The sequence below is a fragment of the Athene noctua genome, chromosome 1 (genome assembly GCF_965140245.1).
Source record: "Athene noctua chromosome 1, bAthNoc1.hap1.1, whole genome shotgun sequence".
In the NCBI taxonomy this organism is placed as follows: Eukaryota; Metazoa; Chordata; class Aves; order Strigiformes; family Strigidae; genus Athene; species Athene noctua.
This window is the reverse complement of record NC_134037.1, coordinates 82,622,341-82,649,707: the sequence shown is the minus strand read 5'-3', so window position 1 is coordinate 82,649,707 and position 27,367 is coordinate 82,622,341. Positions and strand designations below refer to the sequence as shown.

Here is a 27,367-nt window from a genome sequence, read left to right as displayed (position 1 = left end):
TGGTTTGCAGTAATTTGACAAGTGTTGCTGAGAACACACTGTCATTTTGGTTTTTGACAGTGAGGGATAAATGCCACGATTGTTACCCCTGGTGACTTACTGCAAAGCTTTTGTGTATTATCACACATAGTGGTTCAGGTGAACAAGGAACAATTATTGACCTATTTCTTCAGAATAAAGGAGACCTTAAATAAGTTACCATGTAACTTACAACATATAGAGGAAAATAAATGCCTTTTAACCTTATTATAATAAATACTGTGTTAAATAGCATCTGTAATCCATTAAGGTTGTGTTAATGTTCATTTAATGCTGACAGTTGTCGAAACTTGTGCACCTTTCAAAGGAAAATGGAAAGCTGAGCTAGGTATTTCTGGAAGAATTTACTTCAGCAATGATGGGTTTTTATTGCTATATTTTGTTTCTCTTCACAGCGTATAGCTGGAATAACAGCTATGTTGCAGCAGTCCCTGGAAGGGCTGCTCTTGGAAGGCCTTCAGACTTCAGATGTTGACATAATACGTCATTGTCTTCGCACTTATGCAACAATTGACAAAACACGAGATGCAGAGGCATTAGTTGGTCAAGTGCTTGTAAAACCTTACATAGATGAGGTAAGATAAAATCAAGAGTCCCAAGAAAATGAATTGATTTGTGAACATGCTTATTTTTCCTGTTAACCTCTGGCTTTTGTTAGCAGCTTCCAAATGCCTTTGTGCAGAGAGCGGGAGAACTGAGTCCCAGCACAGTGTCAGTTTGTTTGTTCTTGCTATTTAAGGAAAAAGGGTGGAGGAATTCTTTATCTGCCTGTCACCAATTTCAGGTTATATCCAGTTGGGATTCTTTCTCTTACCTACATTTTTCTTGAGGCAAGGAATCCAAAAAACAAACCTTAAACGAAGAACATGACAAGTAAAATCCAATTTATTCTGGATCAGGGTGCATCTGTGGGAATTGGATCAGATCTGGGGTTTGCATTTCCCTATGGCTGGCTTAGTACCAGGCAAAGGCAGAAAAATAGTTCTTAGTGCAATGTTCTTTTCTTGTCGTTGTATGGAGAAGCTGTTTCTGCAGTTCCCAGCTGTACCAGGACATCAGCAAGAGCCGGAACAAGGGTTTGTTAGCAAAGCATTTGCTGTTTTCTGGTGGGAAAAACGTGTCAGATGGCCAGTTTTTCAGCTCATGAGAAACTGATTTTAGTAGGCCATCAGTTTACAATACCAAGTTGCACAAATCACAAAGTACTGATTGAATTTTCTGAAATTCAGGGACTTCTGATTCTCCTGACTTCGAAACTTGATCCTCACCTTCATGTTGCACTGGTTGTTCTTACCGTTTTTACTGGCCTGAACAGTTGGTGACTAGTCTACACTACTTCTTTTCTTTTTGTTGTGGCTGATGATAGTGTAATTCCTCCAAAAAACCCCCTAAGACAGTAACCTGCCACAATAGGACAAGAGTCACCAAGTCACAGGTGTGTTCAGTTTTTCTTGTATGTCAGCATACCTGCACTGAAAACATATTTAAGGGCCTACAATTATACTCTGGTAACTCTGCTTTCAAGCTTCAAGTAAAAATCTAAAAATTAATTTTTTATTGATAATAATTCATAATACAGGTTTTCTAAGTTTTTGAGTGTGTTGAAGTGATGTTGCTATAATACCAAGACTTCTTTTGAGTGTTTTCATCAGTGTGTTGGGAATTATGTTCAGGTCAGGTAACAATTCCATATAATTTCAGAGGTTATTTGTTCCCTACTGAGATCTGAATCACTGCCCTTGTGCAATGTAGTTACTAGTGCTAACTGACTGCCCTGTTGCAGGAAGTTTCCCTGGCTTTTACTAGGTTGTCAGAGTATTTCATAAATACATTAAATTCACTGTCCTTAAAGAAGTTGTTAAACTGGGCCAGCACCAGGGTTATAAAGGTGTTCTAAAACTAGCATTACGAATCTTTCAGCAGGATTAATTTTCCTGCTCCTGTGAGAGGGAAAAACTGTAAAGTAGAACAACTGCCTTGGTGACTGCAAATACACACTTGCTTGAATTTGCGTATGTTCAGAGAAGGCAGAATAGATCTTCCCCTCATCATTGCCCCTAATTCATAGCATGTTTCAGTGGCTTTGAGTCCCAAGTTATGTTATTGATGTCTCTTTCCCTTTGCTGGGGGAAGATCTATTTATATTATAATATTTAATAATCTTCTCTGTGCTCAGTAAACCATGAGAAGCATGTTATGATGTGAGGTACTTTTTCTGCTTTCATGATATTTAAAACAGTTCATTCTCTACTGATATTTTACAGAGAAATGAGACTTCTTATAGTATAGCATTAACATTATTATTAAAACCCATAAAAGCAATGTGAACATTGTTTCTAAAAATATTGAATGTGTTTCTGTAGGCAATAATGCAGTTGCTTTTTCTTACACTGATGTGCCTTTCTGAACATAAATGAAGAAGTGACCTTAAGGTATTTGCTTCCTTTTTAAATTTAGTGGCCATTTGGCACTGTGTTCCAAACCAAGGCAGGTGAAGAGTTAATCTGTATCTGAAGTAGTTGTTCTGCTAAATCAAGATAGGGAAAAGAAATTACCTTTCTTTCACTCAGTAATGGCTTCAGCAGCCAAGAGATGGAATTGTTACCTTTCCCTTCCTTGTGAAAGAATAGGATGGCTGATAACGCCTGAGCTGTATGTCATTGTCAGTAAGATGTTTCTTTTCTGCTGTTGGGAAGGAAAACTTTACTTTGTATTCATACAGATTTACAAAGCAAAGCCAGGTCCTGGCTTTTGTATGGGAGGGGGAGTTGAAAGGTGGTGATGTCTCCTCTTAAGGGCAAACTTCCTTCGGGTGCTTGCTAATGCTGTAGCAATAGCAACTGCTGCAGTGGGGCACAGGTGGTGTTCCCCTCTCAGTTTTTTCAGTATCTCCTCTTTCTCCACTTCTGCACTGTTCCACTTGTTTATGTAGCAAGAGGCAAAAGTGTTCAGACAGGTGGAAGAATATCAAGAAATATAAGCTATTGTTCTTATCCTCTATTTTCTGACTACTGTCTGTCTTTATGCCAGAGATTATCCCTCTTCACTGATTATGAGGGACTGTCATGACAAACTGCTTTACTAGTTAGGTTAAAGACTTAGCATTGTCACAGAAGATTCTTAGCTGTTGTCTTACCTGCATTTGGGACTGGACCAACAACCTCTACATTTAGAAGAAATTTTTTACTTTATTCTGAGGTTTGATTAGCTTTTGCCAGTCACCTGTTTAACTTCATGGACTGCCTCAGGTGACAGTAATGTGTGCAGGCAGTGGAGAGCCAGACACCATGGCTAACATTTAAAAGGAAGGAGCTCATTCGCATTTTTGGGGCCAGTCTTGCCAGTTAGAGTGCTGCATTAAAGGAAGTAATAATAAAAGCTGGCAAGTTATGCTTGAAAACTCTAATATAAAAAAGTAATAAACTGATTATCCCAGTATTTGGGGTTATAGTGTTAGGAGTTTTAAGTGAGCAGACTGTGAGTCTTGCATTACTGTATTTTATATTCACTTTTCTGACATTTAATGTTGAACTCTTTCTGGCAGGTGATCGTGGAACAGTATGTTCAATCTCATCCTAATGGCCTTCAGGCTATGTACAATAGACTGCTGGAGTTTGTTCCTCATCACTGCCGTCTCTTGCGTGAAGTAACGGGGGGAGCTATTTCCAGGTAAATATCTTGGGGCTTCTTTCAGTTGTATTAAAGTTACAGCAAGTATTTTTGAAACGCTTTGCGTAAGTAGTTTCCATGTGCAAATGACTTATCTGGCCCTTCCTGAAGATTTATAGTCAAGTTTGAGTTCTCTCTCATGTCTGTGTTTTTCAAAATAGATCAGTGAACAGACTCTCAGTGCTGCAGCCAAGACCTTCAGAGGAGGGAAAGAGAATCCTGTATTTCGCTAGTAGAATTGACTACTGTTCATAATACAATGTGTCAGATACTTGGTTTTTTTTAAATCCATGAAATACAATTTTATTCTTCATCCAAGGAGAAGGGCATAATAAAGCTATTAAAACATGTAAGTTCAAATGTTACTGGGTTGTTAGTGCACATCAGAGAAGTGGGGATGATCCCCAGAGGTTTGACTGAGTTATTGCATGTACTGGAACTACAGGTTTAATTGATTTGTGCTTCCAGTGTCTTCTCCAAAAGTGCTTAATTCCTTATGCAATTAAATTGCCTGTTTTGAAGTTTAAATAATTCAGGTCTACTGAATTGTATCCCATTTATTCATCTCTTTGCAGGCTGGTTAATATACTAGTCCACTGTAATTAGCAGAACTACGGATGTAGCCCTTAGGGACTGCAGAATGACTTTTCTAATTAGTCATCCATTGCTGAGCTTTTTATGACTCCTAAGTTTTACTAACATTTAAATTCTTTTAATTCCTCAGCAAGTTTTAATCTTTCTTCTTAATAATGGAATGTTTCTACTTTGCAGTGTGGTGTACTGAACTGAAATTAAATGCTTGTATCTCTTCTCTGAATTTATAAATTTTCATAATCAAGGTACCTTTTAATCTTTTGCTTCGAAGCACAATATCATGTACAAATACAACTTGGAACAATTATGAAAAAGTTCTTTTCATTGCATTAGTCAAATTGTTCCTATTTGGTACCTCTTTGAAGTTTGGAGCTGTTAAAACTTGAATTATGCAAGTAAGAATAGAAGTTCTCATCTGAAATGTACTCATTTTCCAGAACACACTTGCAAAATATGTAACTGCTAAAATTTTGAAACGCTTTGAGAGTTATAAAAAATACCTTGCATTTGATGAGACTGTGGGATCAGATAAGAAACCTCAGAGGAAGACTAGTTTAAGAGAATCAGCATACCTGTGTAAAAAAATTTAATTACATTTTGTCTAATGCAGTACAGGTTTTTTTAGTCATCCCCAGTTCCAACTAGAAGCCTGGTGGTAAAATATAACCATGGAATAATTGCAATTTTATTTCAGTGAAAAAGCAGATACTGTTCCTGGATATGATTTCTTAGTGAATTCAGTGTGGCCAGAAATAGTACGCGGTTTAGAAGAAAAATTGCCATCACTGTTTAACCCTGGAAACCCAGATGTGTTTCATGAGGTAATTCGTTTTAATTTTTTTCCGTTTGTGATTCCTTTGACATACACAAGAATTGAATGAGTCATGTTCTCTAACATTTTTTTTCCTGCTGCTTTTCTGTAAATCCATGTTGTGGCATGGCTGGGAAGAGGAGGTTATCTCAAATCACTTGATTTCACAGAAATGAATTCTTCCCTCAGGTTTCTTAGGAAAGTTCATATAGAAATTATCGGAAGCCATTTAGTCATGTGAATTTGTTTTGCACTATGGGAAGGTTAAAAAAATTCTTCACTTGCTTGTGAAGAGCTTTTGCTCTCTTTCAGTGCTGCAGATTATGTTGTGATTAGAAATACGAGTCAATTAAAAGAAAAAAAAATACTTGGAGGCAGTGTGATAAGGTTTAGAACATAAAAGAAGTCTTTTCCCTAGTGTTGCAACCAATTATGAAGTAAGCTTACATTATAAAATGAATTTAAGGTACTTGTCACCCTTGTATTTTCATCCTTGGCAGTGCTGCTCTGCCTCTAGAAGATCATCTTTTACTAATGTTGAAGCAGATTTCTTGGTCTAGTATGAAGATTGGTTCTGATGGTACTTTATTAGTATGTCACAAGGAGAAAATATGAGCTTTCTGCTTTTTTTCATGTCCTGTCTGTCTGTATTTAATCATGATTGCTGAAATATTTGGAATTTTTTATTTTTCTTGGAGCTTGACTTACGATTAGTGTGAAACCTTTTATTTTCAAGATGGAGAGATGGCAGGCAGTGATAAATTGTCCAAAGGAAGGCATAGTAGGCAGATTAGGACAGATGATTTAGGGAAATGTTAGATTGCTGGTGGAGGTTTATAAGGCAAACGATTCTTCCTGTGTTCATGTAAAATTGTTTTTACTAAATATACATTTTTCTTGGAATTTAAGATCACTTTCATACAGATACATTGAATAATTGAAGGCAGACAGGCATGACAGTGAATGTTTGCAGGGTTGGCTCTGAATCAGAAGCAAATAAAATAGATGTTAAATAAAGTTGTGGTAGTGCCATGCAGATGACCCTGTAGGGTCACTATTCTCACCCCACCTTGGTGAGAATATTTAGTTTCCCATAAAGTTTCAGTCACTATTCAAGCTTTTACATAATCCTCTGCAAATTGTGAGCTGTGCTGGGCTTTTGTCATTTGTTATCATTCTTGGTTTACACCAGAATGTATTTTATCTTCAGAAGAGCTGGGTTTGCTGGTTTAAATTACTTATTTTTAAAAGGCTGTTGTCTTATATTAAGCTGACCAACACTGACATTGTGTTTATTTTGAAACAAAACCACTATAAAAACCCAACACCCCCTCCATGTCTTTCAGGTAAATCATGTAGTAAGTCTAAAGTAATTTCCAGCCTGCTTTTGACTACTCAAGTGACTCAGAGTCTAAATCATTAAAATATTTTATCTGAAAATCAATAAGAAGTTGATGCCTTGGCACCTGAAATACCAAGTGTAAAAATGCTGTTATGTCTATCTAAGTCTAATAGTTCTGAATTAAGAGGAGGGAGGAAAACCTTTTAAAATTGCTTCTGCACTGCTGATAATCCAAGTAATGCAGTAGATTTTAGGCAGTGATCTTCTCTGTTTTCTAGGTTGATAGAAATGCAGAAGTCTTTTTCTCCAGGTTTGTTTGCATATACATGTATAGGTTTAATGCTGAAAAGTTTGAATATGCAGTATTATTTGTTAGAAGGTTTTTAGATGTATAGGAGGGGAATGGAAAAAAAAATATTTTTCAAATCTTGTAAAAATCAGACTGGCAGTGTCTGTATATGTTCTATTTACTCATGCAGAGGTGGAGGAGGTTTTTTAATTGTTTCATGTTGCAGTGCCCTTATTTCTGAGTCAGATTTGTAGATTTACCTGTATTTGAAAAGAATACTACTTTTATCCTTAAACATTCGCTTGAGATTATTTTAATGTAGATTCCTCTGTTTGAAAATTGCTGTTTTGTTTCCTGCTTTAGCTTCTCTTGGATAACTTTGTGCAGTCAGTAATCCAATCCTAGAAGCTGAAATGGATATCAATCTTGCAGTTCATTCCCTCTCTTGGGTATAATGTTATCAATAACTAGATAAATGTCTGTTGGATTGTCTTCTATTTTGAAAGTGATACGTCTTTTTGGAGTGTTTGGTTTATATTTCTGACTAAAGATTCTTAAGGTAGCAGAGCATTAATGGCTTGTTTGCCTCTTTACAGTGCTGGGTTTAGCGTGTAAGAAAGGGCCTGAAAGAGCACTAATCTGTCATTCACTCTGGATTTAAATCTCATACCTTTTATGGTTCCATTGTGTTACAAATACAGCCATACTGAGAAAAAAGTAGTTACCTAAAAGCTTTTGTGTACAATTTCCAGAATACTGTCTTGACATACTGAAACTGCAGTGTCACAAGAAAAAATGTGCTGTTGTTATACCTTTAACAGAAAGTTACAAATTTATTGAGATACACAACACAAGCATGCCCATGTCAGTGCGTGTCCTGTGGTTGCATGAGTTTCTGAGAGCAGAACCTGTAAGCAGCAACTCAGGGTCTTCTGAGAATGTTTTACTGCTTCATAGGAGGCAAAATCACATCACTCATGTAGTGCTCTGGATTGTGGTAAATGCCTTGCTGCCACAGCCCTGCTGCTGCTCTTCCTAAAATGAAGTCAGAAGCACTGAGAGATTCAGTCAGGCTTATTTCATTAATTCAGCAATGGCTTAATGAACATGTATGATGGGTTTTATGGCAGTTTTCTTTTTTTTTTTTTTTGTTTTTAGTGGAATAAACTTGCACATAAGCCAAACTGGTTTTTATTGCACAGAGGTAGATTTTAACTTTAGCTGTCTTTTGATTTTTAAATTGATTTATATAACCTTTGTGTTTTGTTAGCAAGGTCTGTTTTGTGTGAAATAACATTTTTATGCACTATTTTGCTTCTCGTTTTTGCTCGAGTGTTTGGTTTTCTGCTTTGTGTATGATTTAATTTATTACTTCATTATTTTCAGGGCGATAATAAGTTACTGTTGAGCGTAACTCCACAGTGCGTTTGAGGATTAATGTAATTTCTCTTTGCTTGCAACTCACTTAATACTATTTGTAAACATCTTATTAGAAGTATACACTGGATAAAGTTACTTTATCTGAAATTGTTTAAAGTTCTGCAAATAATTGGTATTTGCAAAAAATTTTTAGGGAAGTAGTTCTAGAAATTCCTATGATACAGGTCCTGTATAACAGAAAAAAGTCATGCTTTCATTCTTGTGTGTGTTTGGTTATAGGTACTCCTAGGCTTTGTTCCTGATTACTTCTGTTTGTATACCTGCAGCTGACTCTGTTAGTACTGTGCAGCACTGTTGTTCCACCCCAGTGACTTAGGTTAGAAACACTGATTCATCTCTCAGATCACTTTTGCTTGTTCAGGGTACTTGGACAATCGTATAGCTTTTTAGAAGTGTCCTGAAACAGGTTTTCCAATGGTAGAATAACACTTAACTAGTTATTTGGTTTTGATTTCATTGCAATCCAGGATTTTAGCCTTGTCTGATTAGGTGATTCAGCCCATTGTGAACCTTGAGCTTAACTGTAGTGTGATACAAGAGTTCAGCTGAATGGGTGGTGGGCTTCCTTGTTTGCTGGGACCCTGTGCGTGATCAAAATGCTCTTTTTTTTTCTGCAGAAGTACACTACTAGTATGGATTTTGTACGGAAATTTGAAAGACAGTGTGGCTCCCAGGCCAGCGTGAAACGGTTAAGATGTCATCCCTCTTACCACAGCTTTAACAACAAATGGAACTTGCCTGTATATTTTCAAATAAGGTTAGTATGCATTTTTTTGTTCACTCCTTCAGAAGTAGAGTTCAGTCACAGCAAGATGATCTGGCTTAGGGTCAGACCTCCTCATTGTTCAAAGTTTCACTTTTCAACAAATCATAGTAGAAGCCAAACTAAGAATTTAATTGCTAAGTCAAGTAACTGTTTTATAGATCTTTCTGATGTAGCAAAATCACAGCCAGCTACTCTTCAATGTGTACTGTGGTGTTGTTGCACTGAATTTGATATGCTACTCGTAAGGCTTTCAGGAACAGATCTAGATGAGTCTTGAAATCGTGTTTCAAATTCTCCAGTGTCCCTTGAACTGAACTGTATGTTGAAGGATGCTAATAGTACAAATCCAGAGGAATACTTAATGTGAGGGAAGAAGCCTTTATTTTTAGAAATACAGAATTAAATGACTTGACAACTTGTAGCTTTTCCAGATGTAGCCAGGTTTCTGACATCCTTTTTATCTCACAGGATGCACTCTGTATAGTGCTCGGTCTTGTAGTGTTGCCTTCCCAAAGATTGCCCTACTATTCCCTTTTCCTGAGGAGCTAAGTAATAAGTTTTAGCTTACTTTTCCAGCAGATCTGGTGTACCTGTAGTATTACCTTTTACAGATCTTGCAGGTAGAAGAAAGTAGAGACACCCAAGAAAGACCTGTTTTAATCCTAGTAATTCTAATAAACAAAGTAGAATGTAAAACCATACTTTTAGGAAGTGTAGTCTACACGTAAGCCTCCAAGCAAGAAAGGGAACTGTTGATGAAGTATGATGTTTATTTTTAACCTGGATCACTTCAGTGGCCTCTTCTTATTGTGTGGTTCTGTAACTGGCAATAACAGTACAACCATAGCCACATATATACAGTTTCTTTGATACCAGATAAATCTACATTGCTGCTGAAAAATTCCATCCAGGAATCTTTTGAGTGCTAGAGCTAATGTAAAGATAAGTGACAGGAGCATGGGGCTGGGAGCAGGGTCTTAGTGTTTTGTTTGTTCATTGTGTTTTGTGAAACAAAAACCCCAGCCTCTGACATCCTGGTTTGGTTTTTTGCTTGCACATCTGTTCCTGCAGCTGTATAGTGAATTGATATGAAGATCTGTTACCCTGGGCAGAAAAAGGCTGATGTTCAACTCCAATCAATTTCTCCAAACCACTTAACTGTACAAATATTTGCACTGGCCCAAGGGAGAGGGCAGGAGTACTCACTACAGTCGCAGTGCTGAGTGCACAGACTAAAAGTGTCCATGGAACTGTAGCCTTTATGAACTTTTCAACAGATGTATATCATTAATAGGTCTGTGAGTCTGCCCCTTTTGTTTGAAAGTGCAGCTTTTCTAGTAAGTGACCACTCGATGAAACTTTGATACTCTTGCTCATAAAATTGAAATGGAGCTTCAACATATTATTTCTGTTCAAAAATGTTCTTTCCCGTTAGGTATTTTGAGCTCTGACTGATAAAAAAACTTTAAAAAATAATTTTCCTTTAAGATTACTGTAAATCTAAATAGTGCACTGTTTCAGTAAATGTTTGGATAACAGCAGCTGGTTCATCTTTCACCATTTTATTCCTATATATTGGAAGAATCTGATAGCTTTCAGAAGTGCTCATGAATTCTCTAGTGCACAACTGTGAAAATAACGCAACATGTTCATTATATATGTCAGGGAAGCGTTTTCTTTGATGTATGTTAATATCCTTAAGTCATACAGGATTTTTACTGAAGTATTTTCTCACACTATGCCATTTATAGTTAAGATTGTTGGTTTTTTTCCTTTTTTTAATCACAGAAATTACCCAGAACAATCAGCCCTCACTAAAGCCTTTACAAACGATCCTTTGAGAACAGATGGATGTACAGGCATTTCTTCTGTAGCGGTGCTGGCACAAACAGCCCCTATAATTCTTTCCCTTACCATTCTTTCAGTTATGCCAGTACAACTGATTGTGGAACTGTAGTGAACCCCACATTGGGGAAATTTTTTTCCTATGTAAGAAACATTCAGCAAAAATTCTGTCACTGGTAAAAATCTAATTCCATTCTTTAATCCTTTTCACCATAAGACTTAAAGGCACTGCTCTGTTGGTGGAAGTGGTGCATAGGCAGGAAGGAAGTTCTGAAGTGATTTAACAACTATTTCTAAGATTTGTTTAGCTGCTAAACAACGTCTAGTCCATTAGGAATTTGAACAACAAAAGCTAGGTAGGGCCCTGTTCTGATCTGGAAATGGCAGTTGAGAGGCTTTTAGAGGAGCCCTACAGGTTCATAATTAGTAAGTTTCATAGAAGGGCTTACAGAGTTACTATGATGCACATAAAAGCAAGAAAGGGGAAACCAATGGCAGTAGAGCTTTCTACCGGGGAACTTAAAATGACAGCTTTGTCTCAGTATTTAGAGGGAAAACCTGGTGAAAGAAGAATTTTCTGCAACTCTTGCTTGACACTTTTTAGATGAGGGAAATGCTCTGTTGTTTATCAAATATGTTTTTAATACAGAAAAGTATCAAAGGTTTTAATATTAACGTTGCTGTTATACCTGAAAAATTGGAGAGGTGGGATTTTTTTTTTTTTACTTTTGCAAAGGGTCAATTTTTAAAACCAGGGTTCAAGGTATCCTGTGAGGAACTATTGATTTTTATCAGGTACGGAATTGTTTGCAGAACCTTATGCCACTGTTCATTAACGAACATGTAGAAAGGTGAAGTCTCCAGGGTCACATGACATATCTGAAGGTCAGCTAAACCAAGTATGAGACAATGTGTTCCCTTTTAGTTTAAAAGCAGTAACTAAAAGCCGCACTCCTCAAAAAAGCTGAGGACTTGACGCTCTATGAGCTATCATTCTGATAATGTTTGCAGCCATGACTTAAATAATTTCCCAAAATATAAGCTTTGTATTTGCCTGTAAAATGTCGAAGGTTTTCTCTCAGGTGTTTCAATGTTGGTCTGGTTTATATCCCAATTTGTTGGACAAAAATAACTCCATGTTTAAAATCTGTGTATGTGCATTGATAGCACATGGAAATAATATTGAAATAAACATTGGAAAAAATGCTTAGGCATCCATTTAAGCAATTGTTGAATTGTAATATTCAAAACTTTTCTGTCTCTCAGATTCAGAGAAATAGCAGGGGCCTTAGAAGAAGCACTTTCAGATACGCTAGAGGAAGCACCAGGTAAACTTTTACTGCAAAAAATAATTTCTCTATTGTGAAGGAATCAGTGGTATAAGTAGCAGTGGTTACTGTCTGTCTAGTGAGCATTTAATAACATGCGTCCTCTGGGTCCACATGCACTTTCTGTTTTCTGATGAACTGATTAAACAGTATAATACATTTTTATAGAGAAGGCAATATGAGAGTACTGTTCAGTGATCACTTTACTTACTGAAAACGCCCCTTTTGGCAGCAGCTATTAACATATTTGTGGAAAATATTCAGTGCAAGAAGGAGCTAAATTGGCATTTGGCATCCTCTGAATGACAACCAAAAGGCTATGCTGTGTTATTGGGGCATATTTTTCTTAAATGTTGTAGGGCCATGTAGAGGCAAAAATGGCTATCTGTTGGCAGCATTTAGGCATCCTGTGGTTTTTAGTGTTGCTGTCTCTCCAAAAATATACATTGATTTATGAGCAGATGAGGAGGTATGCACAGGAAAAAACAGAGTGGAAGGGAAAACCAGGTATATTCATTAGAAGTATACTACAATCAGAAAAAATTAATTCAGTTAACAGAGTAAATACTTATGAAGAAGGCTTCTAAGAGCCACTTAAATGTGTGTGTGTGTGTGTGTGTGTGTGTGTGTGTATTTATATATATATACACACACACACATATATATACACACACACGCTCTTGGAAGAGAGCAAGGAGAAAAAAAAAACTAATGGACATGGAATGCATAAATCCTAATACTTCAAGGTGTTTGCCTGGAGCTTATAGATACATTCCTTAGTCCTCTAATTGTATGCTGTAAAATGTTAGTGCGTGGACTGCTTTAAAGGTGTTTGGTTTAAAACTGGATATTGCTACTGTGTTTTAAATAAATACTTCTAGCACATATCTCAGACATAACTGTGACAGGAGAAGTAGTTTAGCGTTAAGGGAGCATTACTATTATGGCTGACAAACATGTCTAATATAACTACTTCATAAGACTGGCAAAAATTATCCTGGAAATGTTATCTCCTGAAGTGGATTATTTGACCAAACTGTTCCTGCCTTTGTTGCAGGCAAATTCTCATTTGTTGTTTTTGCTTGCATAGCTGCAGCAAGACTTAGTGGAATTTGAAGTCTAAAGCAATGAGAAGCTTACATTTCAGTAGTTTATTTCAGATAGTGCTTAATAAATCCTCTTTGCTATCTTTGTGATTGTGTCTCTTTGGAAGAATTTTTTTTTACTTTTAAAAAAAATTTCAGGTAATGCAACTACACTGATCTTACATCTTTTAAAAATGTGCTTAGTAACTTGACCTTTGTTTTCTGATTGTTTCTAGCTGGCAGCTCATACTGTCTTTTGGCTACTCACATGGTCTGGATGAGTCTTCTGAAGTGCTGGTCAGATCAAATGTTTTTACCATTATTAGCACACAGATTGTGGAAACTTAGTCTGCAAATTTTGGCACGCTTCTCTGTATTCATTGGTGAGGTAAGAGAACAGCATGCTTATGGTTTGGTGATTGGGTGTGTCCATCAATAAGAGACTTTCTGAAACAAAGTGTGTGACCTCTCTATAAGCGATTTTTTTTATTTTTTTTTTTTAAATTTAGCATTCTTTAACCAGAACACTTTCAACCAGTTCATGAGTTGTTTTATAAATACAGGCAAAATACATTATTAACCACAAATAATCAGTGCTGCTGCCTCTGTCTGATGGTTACCAAAGCTGCATTTCCGTGTATGTTTAAGGCTGCCTCTGCCACTGAAAGTAGTCACAACTTTTGGGTTTGTTCTGTGTGAGTGTTTACTTGTTGTGAAACCCTGCAAAAAAAAATAAGAGGGGGGGGTGGGCGGGCTAAATTAATCCAGATCAGTTGCTCAGTGCTGAGACTGTAAAACTGTAAGTTCAATGGGCAACTGACTCAATATCAATGATTCCTTGCTTCTGAGCAGGAGAAGTTGTGCTTTGCTTTTCTACTTCCCACTCCCAACCAGACAAGTTTCCCTGTTTCTTGTGTCCTAGAAAGACAGCATGATAAAATAATTGGTATTGAAAGAGACTACTGAAGGCCTTCTGGTCCCAGTTCTGCTCAAAATAGGGCCAGCTTAGATAAGGTTATGCAGAGTCTTCTCAGGTTGAATTTGGAGTATATCCAAAGATGCCTTTTTCACACCTCTCTGGGACGCCTGATCCAATGACTGACCACTTTTTCCACATATTTGATCAGAATTTCCCTTGCTACAGTCCATGTCCATTGCCTCTCATAATGTCACCTCATGGAAAAGTCTGATTCCATCTTCTCTATACGTGCCCTTTAGGTAGTTGGAGGTAGCAGTAGGGTCACCCTTTTTCCTTTTCTTAAGACTCAGTGACTCAGTTCTCTCAGTTAGATTGGTTTATGAAAAGTACTGCTAAGTACCAGAGTTAAAACAGAGTAGTTGAGTGAAGCATGTGCCTGACAGCAGAGGGCTTGAGGAAGTGGGAGGAAGGGGTTGTTTGACAGCAGTGGTTATGATTTTTGTATTTCAGCATATGAAAACAAACTGTGTTTCTGCGAAGCAGATAATGATCAAATTTTTGGTCTTGCACATTCTTCCAGTGCAATAGTTCATTTGAACACCACACAGGTGAAAATCGCTGTGTGACTGGACTGCCCTCTACTAATAGTGACAAATTTGCTCCAAATGATCCAACTCCATAGTGCACCAAGAACTGTTTTAAAAATATCTTTTTTTGACAGAATTTAGGAATGCTAATATCCCTTGTAAGTGTGACATTCTATTGCTGAGAATTTACAAATCCTTTATATACTGTTTCTGTTTGTGCAACTTTAACTACCTTCACTGTTGCTAGGGTTTACATCTTAATTTGATGTTTCAGGTTTCTGTAAGGCCCGTTTCCAGTGAGAATACAAAGGAAAGCAAAAAATCTGTGCCAGTTGGTAGAAAGGAATCTTCTGTAAGCCTCAACCCTACTGAGGACCAAGGGAAAGGGTCTTCTCCAGAAGGTCAGCCATTGCCTTCTGTATCTAGTACTCAGCTGGTATATGTTGCTGCAGATCTGGACAAACTCCAGGATCAGGTTTGTGCTTGTGATTTTACTTACAGAGTCTTCGTTGATCTATGTGCCAGTATTGTTTGGCATCTTTCTAAATTGTTTAAAATAATGTACCATAAAGCTATTTATTTTTTGTTCTAAATGCTAAATCTGGTGTAGTCTGATATAGAAAATATCACCTGAAATAAACGATCTACTCTGTGCTTATTTGGAATGACAGATTACAGAAAAAACACTTAAGGTATTTAAACTTTTTATCAGTAGCAGCTGGACTTAATCCCTAAAATAATATGTTTCTGCTCATTTTTGGTGCAAAGTGTCACTGTGCTAGAGTCTTACCTTTGCTAGTAAAATCTGTTGCAGCTTGGAGTGTGGTGCAATATTCAGCTTTAATATTACATTCTCCTTTAAATGTTTAATGGGTTTAGTGTTTGAGGTTGAAAAATGTTTTATCATCATGATTATATTTTACTAGTGATCCACAATTTTGAAAAGAGATGTATGGTATCAATTTTCTTCCAGTAGGGGTGACTTCTCTGTATTATTGATCAATAAGGCTGAAATTTCTGTAATTTGTGAAGTTGTAAGTTGCATCTGTGTTGATAATATTTTGTTAACTTTAAATTATTTCCTCTGAGGACAATAGTAAGGTAGCAGATTTAGTGCATGGGTCTTAATCCCTGTGAATAGTGTATTCTTCTAGTACTGGTTTCACATAAATGCAGTAAAAATACAGAAAAGATTGAAGGTGTCTTTTGATGCACTGGAAACTTACAGAATATAGGAAAAGTAATTAAAATATATTTATAACATTATAACATAATATTATGACTGTATCTCTTCTGGGTCTTTTTGTTCAGATTCCTGACATCTTAGAAATGATTAAACCGAAACTTGAAATGATTGGCTTCAGGAATGTATCTTGTATTGCAGGTAAAGCTGAGAGGCTGAATTCAGTCTCTTTCCCCTTTCTCGCAAATCCCCTCTGCCAAACAAATAAAATCAGCTTTTACATGCAGTTTTGTTATTTGTAATGAGCAATTTGAAAATACAGTGGTTTTATTACTTAATGAAGCTTGCTTTAGGTTTAAATAATCGTTAAATAGAAGCTGTCTTGAACAGACATGTTGTGTCTGGAAAATATTTGATTTAGAATTGAGTGAGTCTGAAGTGTATTGGAGCTGGGGGGAGGTTTGTGGTTTTGGGGGTGGCTTTGGTTTTGTTTTGAAGTAACTTGTCATTTTTCCAGTTATTAGGATACTTCTTCAGCAAGTGGGGGGCCTTAGACTGGAAGATTCGTATCATATCTTTAAAATCCTACTTGTAAAGGAAATGAGGAGGAAGGAGAGGCTTTCCATTTTCCAGTTGAAACTAAAATATTTTTCTAAAAATATTTTTCTTCCTCTGGCCTGATGAATCATGTAAGGAGGAGAGTTACCAGTTTCATAGTTAATTGCTTCTGTCCTCTGAAGTTAATGTATTTATTTTAGCTTCTCCTTTCTGGTTTGTGTTTTTTTTTTTTAATCTGATCATTCTTTGTGAAACATGGAGTCTGATTTTAATTTAGTAATTAAAGCCAGGCATGTGGCTGGGTGAATGAACTACTCCCTGTCTTCAAGTATAGCCAGAAGTTCAGCGCTGTGAATTCCACTTAAATCTCTAAATCAGGATTATTGGTAGATGCCCAAGTCCGTAAGAGAGGTGGGAGCCTGTGCACATCCCCCACTCCGTAGATGGTCTGTTGTCAATCCCAACTTTGAGTTGAGCATGTTCCAGTCACTCCACAGGGAATTTAGGTACTGTGAAAAAGAACTTCACAACCATGGTTTCTTTGGTAGGTTGGAGCCTTTTGAGTCAAGTCCCTTGCTATACTGGTAATACTGAAAAAACTGTGAACCAGGAGAATGTTACTTTACCCCTTTTTTTTCTTTTCTTCCCTCCATCTGTTTTTCTGCCTGAGGAATGGTTGATGTTACCAGTGATGTTTCATAAATGGCTGGTGTGTATTTATTTAGTAAGCATCCTGTATTCAACACCAGCAGCCATCTAGGATAGTGAGTGGGATTGGGATGATGGAGGAATTCATGTAAATTTATGTTGTGATTGGGCAGGGTAGCTCAGTTTAAACTTTAGCATTTTTACTTCAATAGGAGCCTTGGAAGACTCGAAGACTTCTTTATCAGCCTGTGTGCCTACCTTGAATAATAGGATTATCCAGGATCTCAGTGAGTCCTCCTTCACTTACCTGAAGAGTGCACTGGAAGTTCCAAGATTATATAGGAGAACCAATAAGGTCAGTGCTGGTTGCAGATGAAAAAATATATCTCAGAAAGGCCTGTGCTAAGAATGTTAACTGGTCAGTACATTTGTGAGTTCTTCAGGCCTGTCCATATCTGCTTGATAGTCAAGAACACTATTGTATACTTTGAGATAATTTAGTGATTTACTGTTTACCTCATTGCAAAGGGGGAAAAAAAATGGTATTTTCAAAATTTTAGCTAGGGTAACAATGATGAGAGCACAGACCTGAGATAGAAGGAAGGGCAAGGAGTAAAACTGTTGATGTGCAAAAGAAAAGGTTTAATGAGAATAAATGTCTTTCCTTCATGACACAGCATATACCACAAGATGTAGTGTTGCTGAATGGCAGGCTTCTTTTGGGAAGCCTATACTTGTGCCTGCCATTGCAAGAAACGTCTTCCCAGTGAGCTAGCTGCTTGGATTTGATCTAAGAAGTATCTTGCACAGTAGGAACAAGATGAGAATGGCTAAAATGAGTAATTTTTTGAGAAACTAATAAAAAGTGATGGTGAAATACAGTACCAAAACCAACTGTCTGACCTTGGCTTGTTCTACTACTGTGATTTGCCTTGGCCAGCCTGTCTGCACAGTCATGTTGGTAGTTAGCTTGGTATCATTCAGGCGATAGAGAAAAATCTGAGTAATAGGGACCACAGACTACTAGGTCCTTGCCAATTTGAACATAGAAGGCAGTCTGAGATGGTCAAGGCCACAGTTCTTTCCAATTCACCCCTCTCTCCTTGCTCTCTCTTCTTACTTGTTTGTGGGGTGGTTTTGGTCAAGGGGGAGGGGGAGGGTTGCCTTGGCTCACCAAAATCAAAAGCACTTTCCTAGCTATAATGTCCTGCCACCAGCAATGCTGTGCTTTTTCAGTGGCTAAATGGAAGCAATTAGAGCTGTTAAGTCTACTTCTTTCAAGGATATTAAATTTTCTTTGGGTGCTAAACATTAAGGGTAAGCTGGAAGAGAAATTGTTCCTAAGGGAGTAGTTTATTACCTCAGTTTATTACTAGGGTTTCTCACTATCTTAGTTTTAAGGACGTACTTAATCAGAAATTGTATTTAAAAAGAAGAAACAACCTCAAGGCTGATAAATTCATCTATGTAGTGACTAGATTGTTCTGTCTTTAACAGAGAATGTTTTTACTGAAAGTTAAGGCAAGAGTAGAACAAAGTATGTAAGTCCAAGGAAGGTGAAAAAACCCCACAACCCTACACTGCTTAGCTCAGTTACCTGAAAGCAAACTCTGCATAGTGATATGGTGGATTGCCATCATCAGTGTTGTTCATGTGATGTTTAAGCAGATGGTGGGCTAACTGTGCCAAAACAAAGATATAGGATGTGGCCACCTCAGGTCAGTCGAGTTGCTAGCTTGAGCTCTGTACTCCTCCATGAGTGTGACTGCATTGCTCTCTTGGCTGGCAGCCTAACTGGCTTTATGTGGTGCAAAGCCTGGACAGGAGAGAGACAAGTTATTACAGTCATGTTAAGTTCTGGCAACTTTGTTTTTACTGTGTTCTAATACACTGATTTTTTTCAGCAGAATTCAGAATTTGGCATGAGGATAGTCTTTGCAGGAATTGGATGAGCAAAGGCTCTTTTGCTTGGCCAGGTTCTAAGATTTGGAACTCTAAGAGGTTAATGAGGTATTTCAGGTGACAGATTCGGTGTACCCTGGATACATTCTGTTACTTTGCAATGCATGAGGTTCACCCAAGCTATGTGTGGATCATTCCTTGAGAGATGAAGCATTCTGCAACCAAAACTAGCTGAGAAGATAGTGAGGGGATATTAGTTATCCCAGAAGCATTCTTCTGGAAAATATATTGGGGGAGCAGGATGGTGTAAGAACAGAAGGAACAGTGTCTTCAGTTTAGTGAAGTATAGTATGAAATAGGTATTAGTAGATATAATAGTCAGTTGTGGACACTGAGTCTGATCAGCTTTCTCTGAAATCAGCATGAGCAGAAAGTGCATTCAGGATCAAGTCCTAGTATTACAAGTGGCTGGCTGGCACACACATCTCTGAAAAAGCCTTGGTTGTTTTGAACCTTGTTCTATATTGTATCACATTGTACAATACTACTGAATGATTTTGTGATGGTGTTTTTCCTATCTATGATGACTTCTTCATCAGTTTGTCATGAATGGAGTATGTATCTCTTCGCTTAGGTGCAGGCTTAGCATTTTATGTATGTGCTAGAATTTTGTGTCGATACTTTCAGTAAGTAAATTACTGTTTCTTTTTCCCCACCTTGTTTCCCGGTCATCTACCAGGAGGTGCCAACTAAAGCTTCACCTTATGTTGACAGTGCTCTTAGGCCCTTCTATCGACTGCAGAATGAATATAAAGATACATTGAAGCAGCCCATGATTCATCAATGGTTGGAAGGTGCCCTCTCTGAAAGCACGCAAAAGTAAGAGAACCATATCGAACATTCTTTGCATTAATTAAAAACTCCAGTGTCCATTGAATGAGCATAGGAAGAAAACCAAATGCAATGAATTAAAATAACTGTAACAAAAAGAATATACCCCTCTTTTGGCAGGGTATATCTTTTCAACTTACTCTGGTGTTGTGTATTCAGCAGATGAAAAGCAGGGCAGGGAATCCAGAGACTTGGCTTATGCTTAGGTCTGTGCAAACCGTGACATTGTGGATAGGGGATTTGAAAAATTCTATAGCTCTAGTAATGCAAGACACAACTAAAAACTTGCATTTTGTGTCAGAATTGACCTTAACCTCATGTTATATTCAGTGAGCAATGGTCAAATTTTCAAGAAACTTGAGTTCTATTTTCCTTTGTCTTTTTTAATGTATGTAATGATTATCCAACCTTTTAGTGGTTTAAAAAAAAAAGCTTTGGATTTTTTTAACTGCTGAAGAGCTAACTGTTCAGTGTAATAAGGCAGTCATAAAGCAATACTGTCTTTAATAGATCTTCTGTTTCCTAGTTAACATCTTGAGAACTTCTTGAGCTTGAATATCCATCTGCATTAAGATCCGTAATGCTGTTTGTTTCCATCTCTTTGTCCAGGTGTATTTTAAATTCATACTGCTGTGGGATGTTGCATTCTATGAGTTCAACCGGTTAAAATGTGTAACATGAGAATGCAATACTTGCTTTTGTTTGGAAGTTCTGCCAGATAATTTCACTGGATACCTCCTATTTCTTGCTGTGAACAATTTATTCCTTGTGCCAGCTATAATATTTCATATCTCTGTAATCTTGCTTCAGACTAAAGAGTCTGCTTAGCCTATTTTGATGTTTCTTTCCTCTTCCCATCTTGATAGTTATTGTTTGCTGGTTTTCTTTGTCCTTTCTGGTCATAGGTGGTATGATCAGAAGAGTCCATACAGGTTAAAGTGTGATGCTGTGATTTCTGTCTGTCCTTACATGGTTTTGCTTAGCATATTGTCTTGTCTGTTGACTGCTGTGGGGTATTGGATTGATGTTTTCTGAGAATTAGCCACATAATACTGAGGCTTTAAACTGTAGTTAGCACATGAATTCTTGGCTGCCCTTCACCTCCTTATCCCTTCCTGCTCCACTTCTGGCACCTCTTAGGTACTTATTAATGCCCAATGAGTCTGCAATGCTTTGCACTCACATTTTTGGTTATTCAGAATAGATTTAATATTATAAGATAATTTTGACACTCAAATATTCACCAACTATCCTTAAAACTATTCTTAAATGTTTTGGACAGGGCTAAGCATAGATTGGTCTAGATTCCACTGGTCACTTTCATTTAGCACAAAAATTGATTTTTCAAGGCTTGGTGTTTCTTCATTTAACCAGTTACTAGTCCATAAAAAGAAGCTTACTCTTAACCCACAGCAGTTATGTTTAAGTAACACTGCTGAAGAACTCCAAAGATTTATGGAATGTCAAGTCACACCTAAAATATCTTGGACCTAAAATATCTTAGAGTGAATTCTTGTCTGTCTGTCTCTCTACCTGTCTGTGTCTAGTAAGCCTTGCTTTTAAAGTTTCAGTAAATCTGGTGACAGCACGCAAAGTAAGGAGCTGTTCTGTAATTCCTTGGATCAGGCCAGAGCTTTTTTTTTCCCCAAAAAGCAGTTTCTCACTTTCCATGTCAGCATTACCAAAACCGACTTAAGTGCTCGGTTAAAAGCGGTGGTAGTGGTTAAGTGTGGGTAAGACTTAAGGTTCATTTGTTAATTCCTTAAAATTTTCTGTTGAATTCTGGTTTTGTGATTTGTTGTTACTGTTTTTATCAATTTGTTTCAAAATGTCTTATCCTCACTGAACAAGAGAAGAGACAAAGAAACTGAATTTCTTGAATGGAAGAACATTGTAGTTTTTTCACTGAGAATGATCCAAGTAATTAATTTTCTGCCATGACAATATCTTCTTACATTCAAATGAGAAAAACAGAGAAGAGTATAAACTGTATAAAAATCACTGAGGACTAAACTTCCTTAAATGGCAGAAGAACTAAAAAGTACAGCAGGAGTAAGCCTTCACAAGAGAGTGGAATGGGACTAGGATATGAAAAGAGACCACAGCTGACTTTTATTGGGATACTTTTACTTTTTGTAGAATGGTATCTTGAAACAGTCCCCATGGCACTGGCAAACAATTTGTCTTTACCCATTCTTATCCAATTATCCCTTTAAAAAGTTTGCCTACTTTCTGTTGCTTCCCTATTTAAAACTAAGCATCAGGAAGATACTTTCAACTTTCTTAATTCTTATGGTAGTAGTTTATTCACTGTCATAGAGAGCGTCTTTGAGAGTTACAGATTTTAGCAAATTATAGAACATAGCTTGATCTGTTCACTTCTCTTACGGCTCCTCTAATTTCCCGTTGTTGCTCTATTTTCTCCTCTTAGCTATTCTTAACAACTCAGTATCCTGGGCATCTGTTAATTAATGTATGTGATATTATGCCCTTCCCATTTAGGCAGGGGATTTCAGTCCATAAGGTTTTTTGAACTTCTGTTGATTAGTTGGTTTCTTTACCTTGTTTGATTCTACGCATTCTGTAATGTGGATCCCAGTATGTGGGAAGTGGTGTTTTATTCCACCTATGCTATTTCTAACTGGACATTAGTGTTGTTTTGAGTTTTCCTGCCAGCTTTCTGAGAGTCCTGTTTAGATCAGTTTCTTAATTTTAGAAATAGGCATTTTTTCTGACTGGTGTGCACTTGCATGTTCTCCTATACACGTACACTTCTGTAACTTGTCTAAAATGATGTATTTTTTGGTCTGTCAGGCTGTTACTCTTGTCCTTTTTGTAAAAGGAATTTTACTTAGCGCTTTCTTCGTTGTAAACAGAGGCTGATCTAGACAGAGTAGTTCTAAAAAGAGTCTATCTTTAAAACTGAGCAATTACATTCCTTGGTCTCTATTGCGTTCAAATATCTTTATCGGGGCAAAAATGTTGTGATGTGAAGGGGGCTTCAACACTGACTAGTAATCTTCAGATTGACTCTAGAAATAATGACGAAAATACTGATAAGTTGATAATGATGGAAACATAAGTAGCTTCCTTGCAAGGAAAACCATTCCTCCCAGAATTGGTCAGCCTTTTTCTCAGGGCCAGTGATGTACTGGTGTGTATAAAGTAGGCTCTTCTGTAAAAGTGTAATTTTTTTCTTTCTCATTAATCTTCCTTAATTTAGGTATTATGAAACTGTATCTGATGTGCTAAGTTCTGTTAAGAAAATGGAAGAGAGCCTGAAAAGATTGAAGCAAGCCAGAAGAACTGCAACTTCGAACCCTGTTGGTACAAATGGAGGCATGAGTGACGATAACAAAATCCGCCTGCAGCTGGCCCTAGATGTTGAGTATTTTGGAGAACAAGTAAGTTATGAGAAACAAGTCTGTTTACTATTATTACTAGTTTTAGCAGGGAGTGAGATGGAGGAAAGGGAAGCTTGACATAAAAAAGCTTTGTTGGTATGGTTTTGGTTTGGGGGGTTTTCCTTTGTTTTTTCACATCTGTAGAATGGAGGTGACATGAAAACATGGTGATTGTAGATCCCACTTGAGCAATGCATGTTTTCCTGTCCTTTCTTATACAAATACAAAGCTGTATTTCTTACTACTCAAAATTCAAGTAGTGCTTAGAAGTACAAAAAGAAACACTGTGTGGACAGATCAGAGGGCAGGGACCTTCCTTAGCTCTGCTGGAAACATCTTTATGGCCCTGCTTTTGTTTGTCTTCTCCCTGGATATTTCCAGCCTTGATTTACTACATAGTCAAGGGTCTGTTCTCAAGACCTTTGAAGATGTTAGCTTTATTTCTTATGCTGCGTAACTATAAGTTCCTTTCAGTGCCAAATATGAAACATTAAATTAAAAAAAAAAAAAAAAAAAATCCAGGAAATGTGTGCAGCAGCTACACCAAATTGTATAAGCCTGTTGTTTGTACTCTTTAATTTCTGAAAATTATATATAAGCCAACTTCTAAGTGTAAGTCCATATCATTAGTTGCCAAGCAGTTGTCATCAGTCTTGTTTATGAGCAGATGCTGTTGATGCATTCTAACAGGTAGATAAAGTCTGTCTGTGTATGACCAGATGCTTTTCTCCTATCTGAGGCTTATCACAAAGGAAGATGATTTGGGTGAAAGTATGGAAATCTTACTAACAAGAACTATTATTTGGCAGGTTTTGGCTGGGGTTGGGCTTTTGTTCTTTTATTTCTATTATGTGCACTAACATCAGATAATGTTGTATAATCATTCAGGAGCTGTTTTGGCACATGTGAATGTGACAAAGAGTTCCATCAGCAAAGACCTTTTCAGAATCATTCCATTATTCATTTTGATCCAGATTTTTCTTTTTCAGTGCACTCTTAGTTTTCTCATGGCTGTATTTTTCTAATTGTCAGAGCAATAGATATCCTGGGTAAGAAATGACTCATAGCAACCTCTCTATTTGTGGAGTTGTTTTCATCCCCCAGGAAGTTCAAGGGTAGAACCATAGGCTCTTGCAGCCTAATGAAATGCTTTCATCATCATGCTCTTGGCTGTTCTTGGATGTGTTCATGTTTATCTTTAAAGTTTTGCCCAGAAACCTCATTTGGGGTTTGAAAAAATTTCAGTTGAAATCAATGCATTAAAAACAAACTTACAGCCAAGTTTCTCTTTCTGACGGTTTCATTGGAAAACTTTCAACTGGCTTTACTTACAGGTTGCCTAGAAGATGGTTAAATATTTTCGTGCAAGACACTACATTAACTGGAAAGACTTAGCTGAGCAAAGTTGGATACAATTTTTTTTATAGTGCGCACTATATGCAGTTGTGGGTTTTTGCCACATGTCTGTGCAGAACAAAACATATGCTTTGCTAAATGTTTTAAGTAGAATAATTAGTGAGCTTTTGATGTTTTAAAGAAAATTAATGTTTCTTCTGTGTCTTTTTAGATACGAAAGATGGGACTGGAAACAAGCAACATAAAAAGCTTTTCAGCCCTTACAGAGCTGGTTCTAGCTGCCAAGGATCAGGCTACAGTGGAACAATCCTAGATATTTTTGAAAGCATGTGATTGAAGATAAACAATGTCCCTAACAGAAAGAGAGAGAATTTAACTCTTCTTTATTTTGCCAAATAAGTAGCAGTGAAGTGCTTCCTAATGTATCTAGAGCAACAAATCAGTTCATTTTCTGTCAAGATAGGCTTGTTTCACCAAAAGACTGAGAATTTACCATAGTTTTCCATTATATGGAAAGCAATCAAAAGTTCTAAACTTTCTACTATAGAATAAAAGTGGAAGAAAATGTTTTTTATTTTTGTTGTACATCTTAAAATTGTAGAAGAATGAACTTATATGATGAAAATAATATGTAATAAATTGTCTTCCTAACTTTTTATGTCCCATATGTTTTTGAATCAAATGTATTCATTGATGGCTGTCAAAAGCTTTCAAAGGGACTTTATTCCAGCTATTCTGGAATAAAGAATGTGCTCACAGGAATAGGAATCTGCTATTTCTTGTTACTGCTTTCCCTCATCATGGGATATGGTTATCTCCTTGTTTGGGTTTTGAATGTTTTCATTTTACTGATTTGGGTTTTTTATGGACCTTGTTGGTGAGAAGTACTGCATTAAAAAAGCTCTTAAAGTACTTTAAATTTCAAAAAGAATCTCTAATACCAGTAACTTACTGGCTGTTACATTCAGCATACCTGTTTCCCTACTAAACTAAATTCACTAAGCTAGAATTCATTCAGAGTTGACATATTTCTGATTTGTATTATACTTTCTATTAGAATTCAGGGAAATATTTTGCTAGAATACATGCAGAAGTCTTGTAACCTCAAACTTAATTACTTCAGTACAAGGTTCATTTTTATATAGCAGCAAATTTGAAAGTGTTACTTGGGTTTTAAATGGTAGAAGGATTAACAAAGAGCTTTCTTGAACCTAGAATGATTTTGCCTATTGACACTTCTCTTTTGTATGGGAAGGACAGGTAATGCAGTGTGGAGACAGTAGGAGGTGAATTTGAGGCTTTCAAATGGCAGAATACCCCGTCTGAGTGAAGGAAAGTTTTGAGTTGGGCACTTTTTTTTTTACCCTGTGACAGTTTAACACTGGGATTCTAGTTCATGTTTATTAATTAAGAATACCCATTTCCTCCTAAAGTATTTAGACAGTTTGGGTCTTAATGTGAGAGCCAAAGATGATGCAGGTCTTCCAAATACTTAGAGACAGGGAGTTCTTAGCACATGGCTGTTAGGTAGTGTTGAAGTTGTAGTGAACAAATCTTTCATTATATAGTCATTATATAATCAATCGCATTAAGGCTTTTATTCCTCACTTTTGGAGAACGACTGCACATTAGTTGAGAAGGCACAACTATGTGATCACTGTGCTTTTGAAGAGATTAGGATAGGTGATTGTTCTGACTTTTCTAAAATTAATTTTATGAATGGGGGCAGTGGGGAAAGTACTAATGCTTAAAATTATGTTGGTTCTTTCATTCAGTCTGAGTAATAGAGAGCAGGATTTGGCTCTTCTAATTTGCTTAGCACCTCTCTGTTCGTGCCAACATATACAATAGAAGAGCATCCAAACTTAGTGCTGAAGAAAGAAACAGCAAAGTGAACCAACTTACAGATGTCCCATCTGTTTGTCTCATTTGGTGACGTGGAGATACTCAGCCAACCAAGGGCTTAGGTAGAGGCTTCTGAATAAACGTTAACTCTTACTGCTTTTGAACAAGAAGTTTGTTATCTATTACGTTTTTCCAGGCTTCTAATTAATGAACCTGGAAAGTTTGGTCTCCCTGCACCTCTTCATTTGCTTTTATTATGAGTTAGGAGTAGACACATCTTGCTACCGCTTGCTACCATTGAATGTGTAGGTTGTAGACTGAGACTGAAATTGCAGTACTGTAAATGGGTTGTGCAACTTCTTATTTTGGAAGGTGTGTATAAATTTAAATTTCTGTAACAGCTCACAGAAAAGTAGCTGGTTCTAAGATCTGTGCGTACGAGTGATTGAAGATAGAACAGCTTTGTTTGTAGCCTCCAAAACCAGGGAAAAGATTGCAATCTGTGTACCAAACCAAAAAGGCATGAAAAGGTTACTTGGCCTTTTTGTTGCACATGGTTTCCCACATCTTCCTGCAATAAGAACACTTCCTAATTGTTGTCATCATCAGCTTGCTGAATATACAGGCTGAATTCTGTTCTTTTCCACTGAAGACCAGCTCTAACTTCAGGGCAGGAAATAACATTGTATAGCAAATCAAAATTATTGAATGATCCCATGATTGTGGTAAATGTCTAAATCACTGGTTTTATGTCAGTTCCCCATCTTTGATTTTGTTCACTTGAATAGCTTTTAATTTTCTTTCAGTGAAATACGACATTAGTTAAAAATTTGTGTGATATCCCCATTGAAAGAAAGAAGAGGTGT

General features: G+C 37.0%; 1 protein-coding gene across 4 annotated transcripts in view; it reads left to right on the top strand.

Annotated features, from left to right (window-relative positions):
* COG2 (component of oligomeric golgi complex 2) overlaps positions 1–25,314 on the top strand; it is a 32,757-nt gene extending 7,443 nt beyond the window's left edge. For 3 of the 4 annotated variants that reach the window (XM_074925237.1, XM_074925255.1, XM_074925265.1), the window contains 12 exons: positions 435–614; positions 3,584–3,708; positions 4,997–5,123; positions 8,802–8,941; positions 12,062–12,123; positions 13,445–13,596; positions 14,989–15,189; positions 16,026–16,098; positions 17,316–17,458; positions 19,745–19,884; positions 23,120–23,300; positions 24,868–25,314. In XM_074925237.1, coding sequence (XP_074781338.1) covers positions 435–614; positions 3,584–3,708; positions 4,997–5,123; positions 8,802–8,941; positions 12,062–12,123; positions 13,445–13,596; positions 14,989–15,189; positions 16,026–16,098; positions 17,316–17,458; positions 19,745–19,884; positions 23,120–23,300; positions 24,868–24,969 — 1,626 coding nt within the window. In that variant the 3' untranslated portion in view covers positions 24,970–25,314. The remainder of the gene's footprint in view (positions 1–434; positions 615–3,583; positions 3,709–4,996; positions 5,124–8,801; positions 8,942–12,061; positions 12,124–13,444; positions 13,597–14,988; positions 15,190–16,025; positions 16,099–17,315; positions 17,459–19,744; positions 19,885–23,119; positions 23,301–24,867) is intronic. The other variant, XM_074925245.1, reaches the window with a different exon arrangement.
* The last annotated feature ends 2,053 nt before the right edge of the window (positions 25,315–27,367 follow it).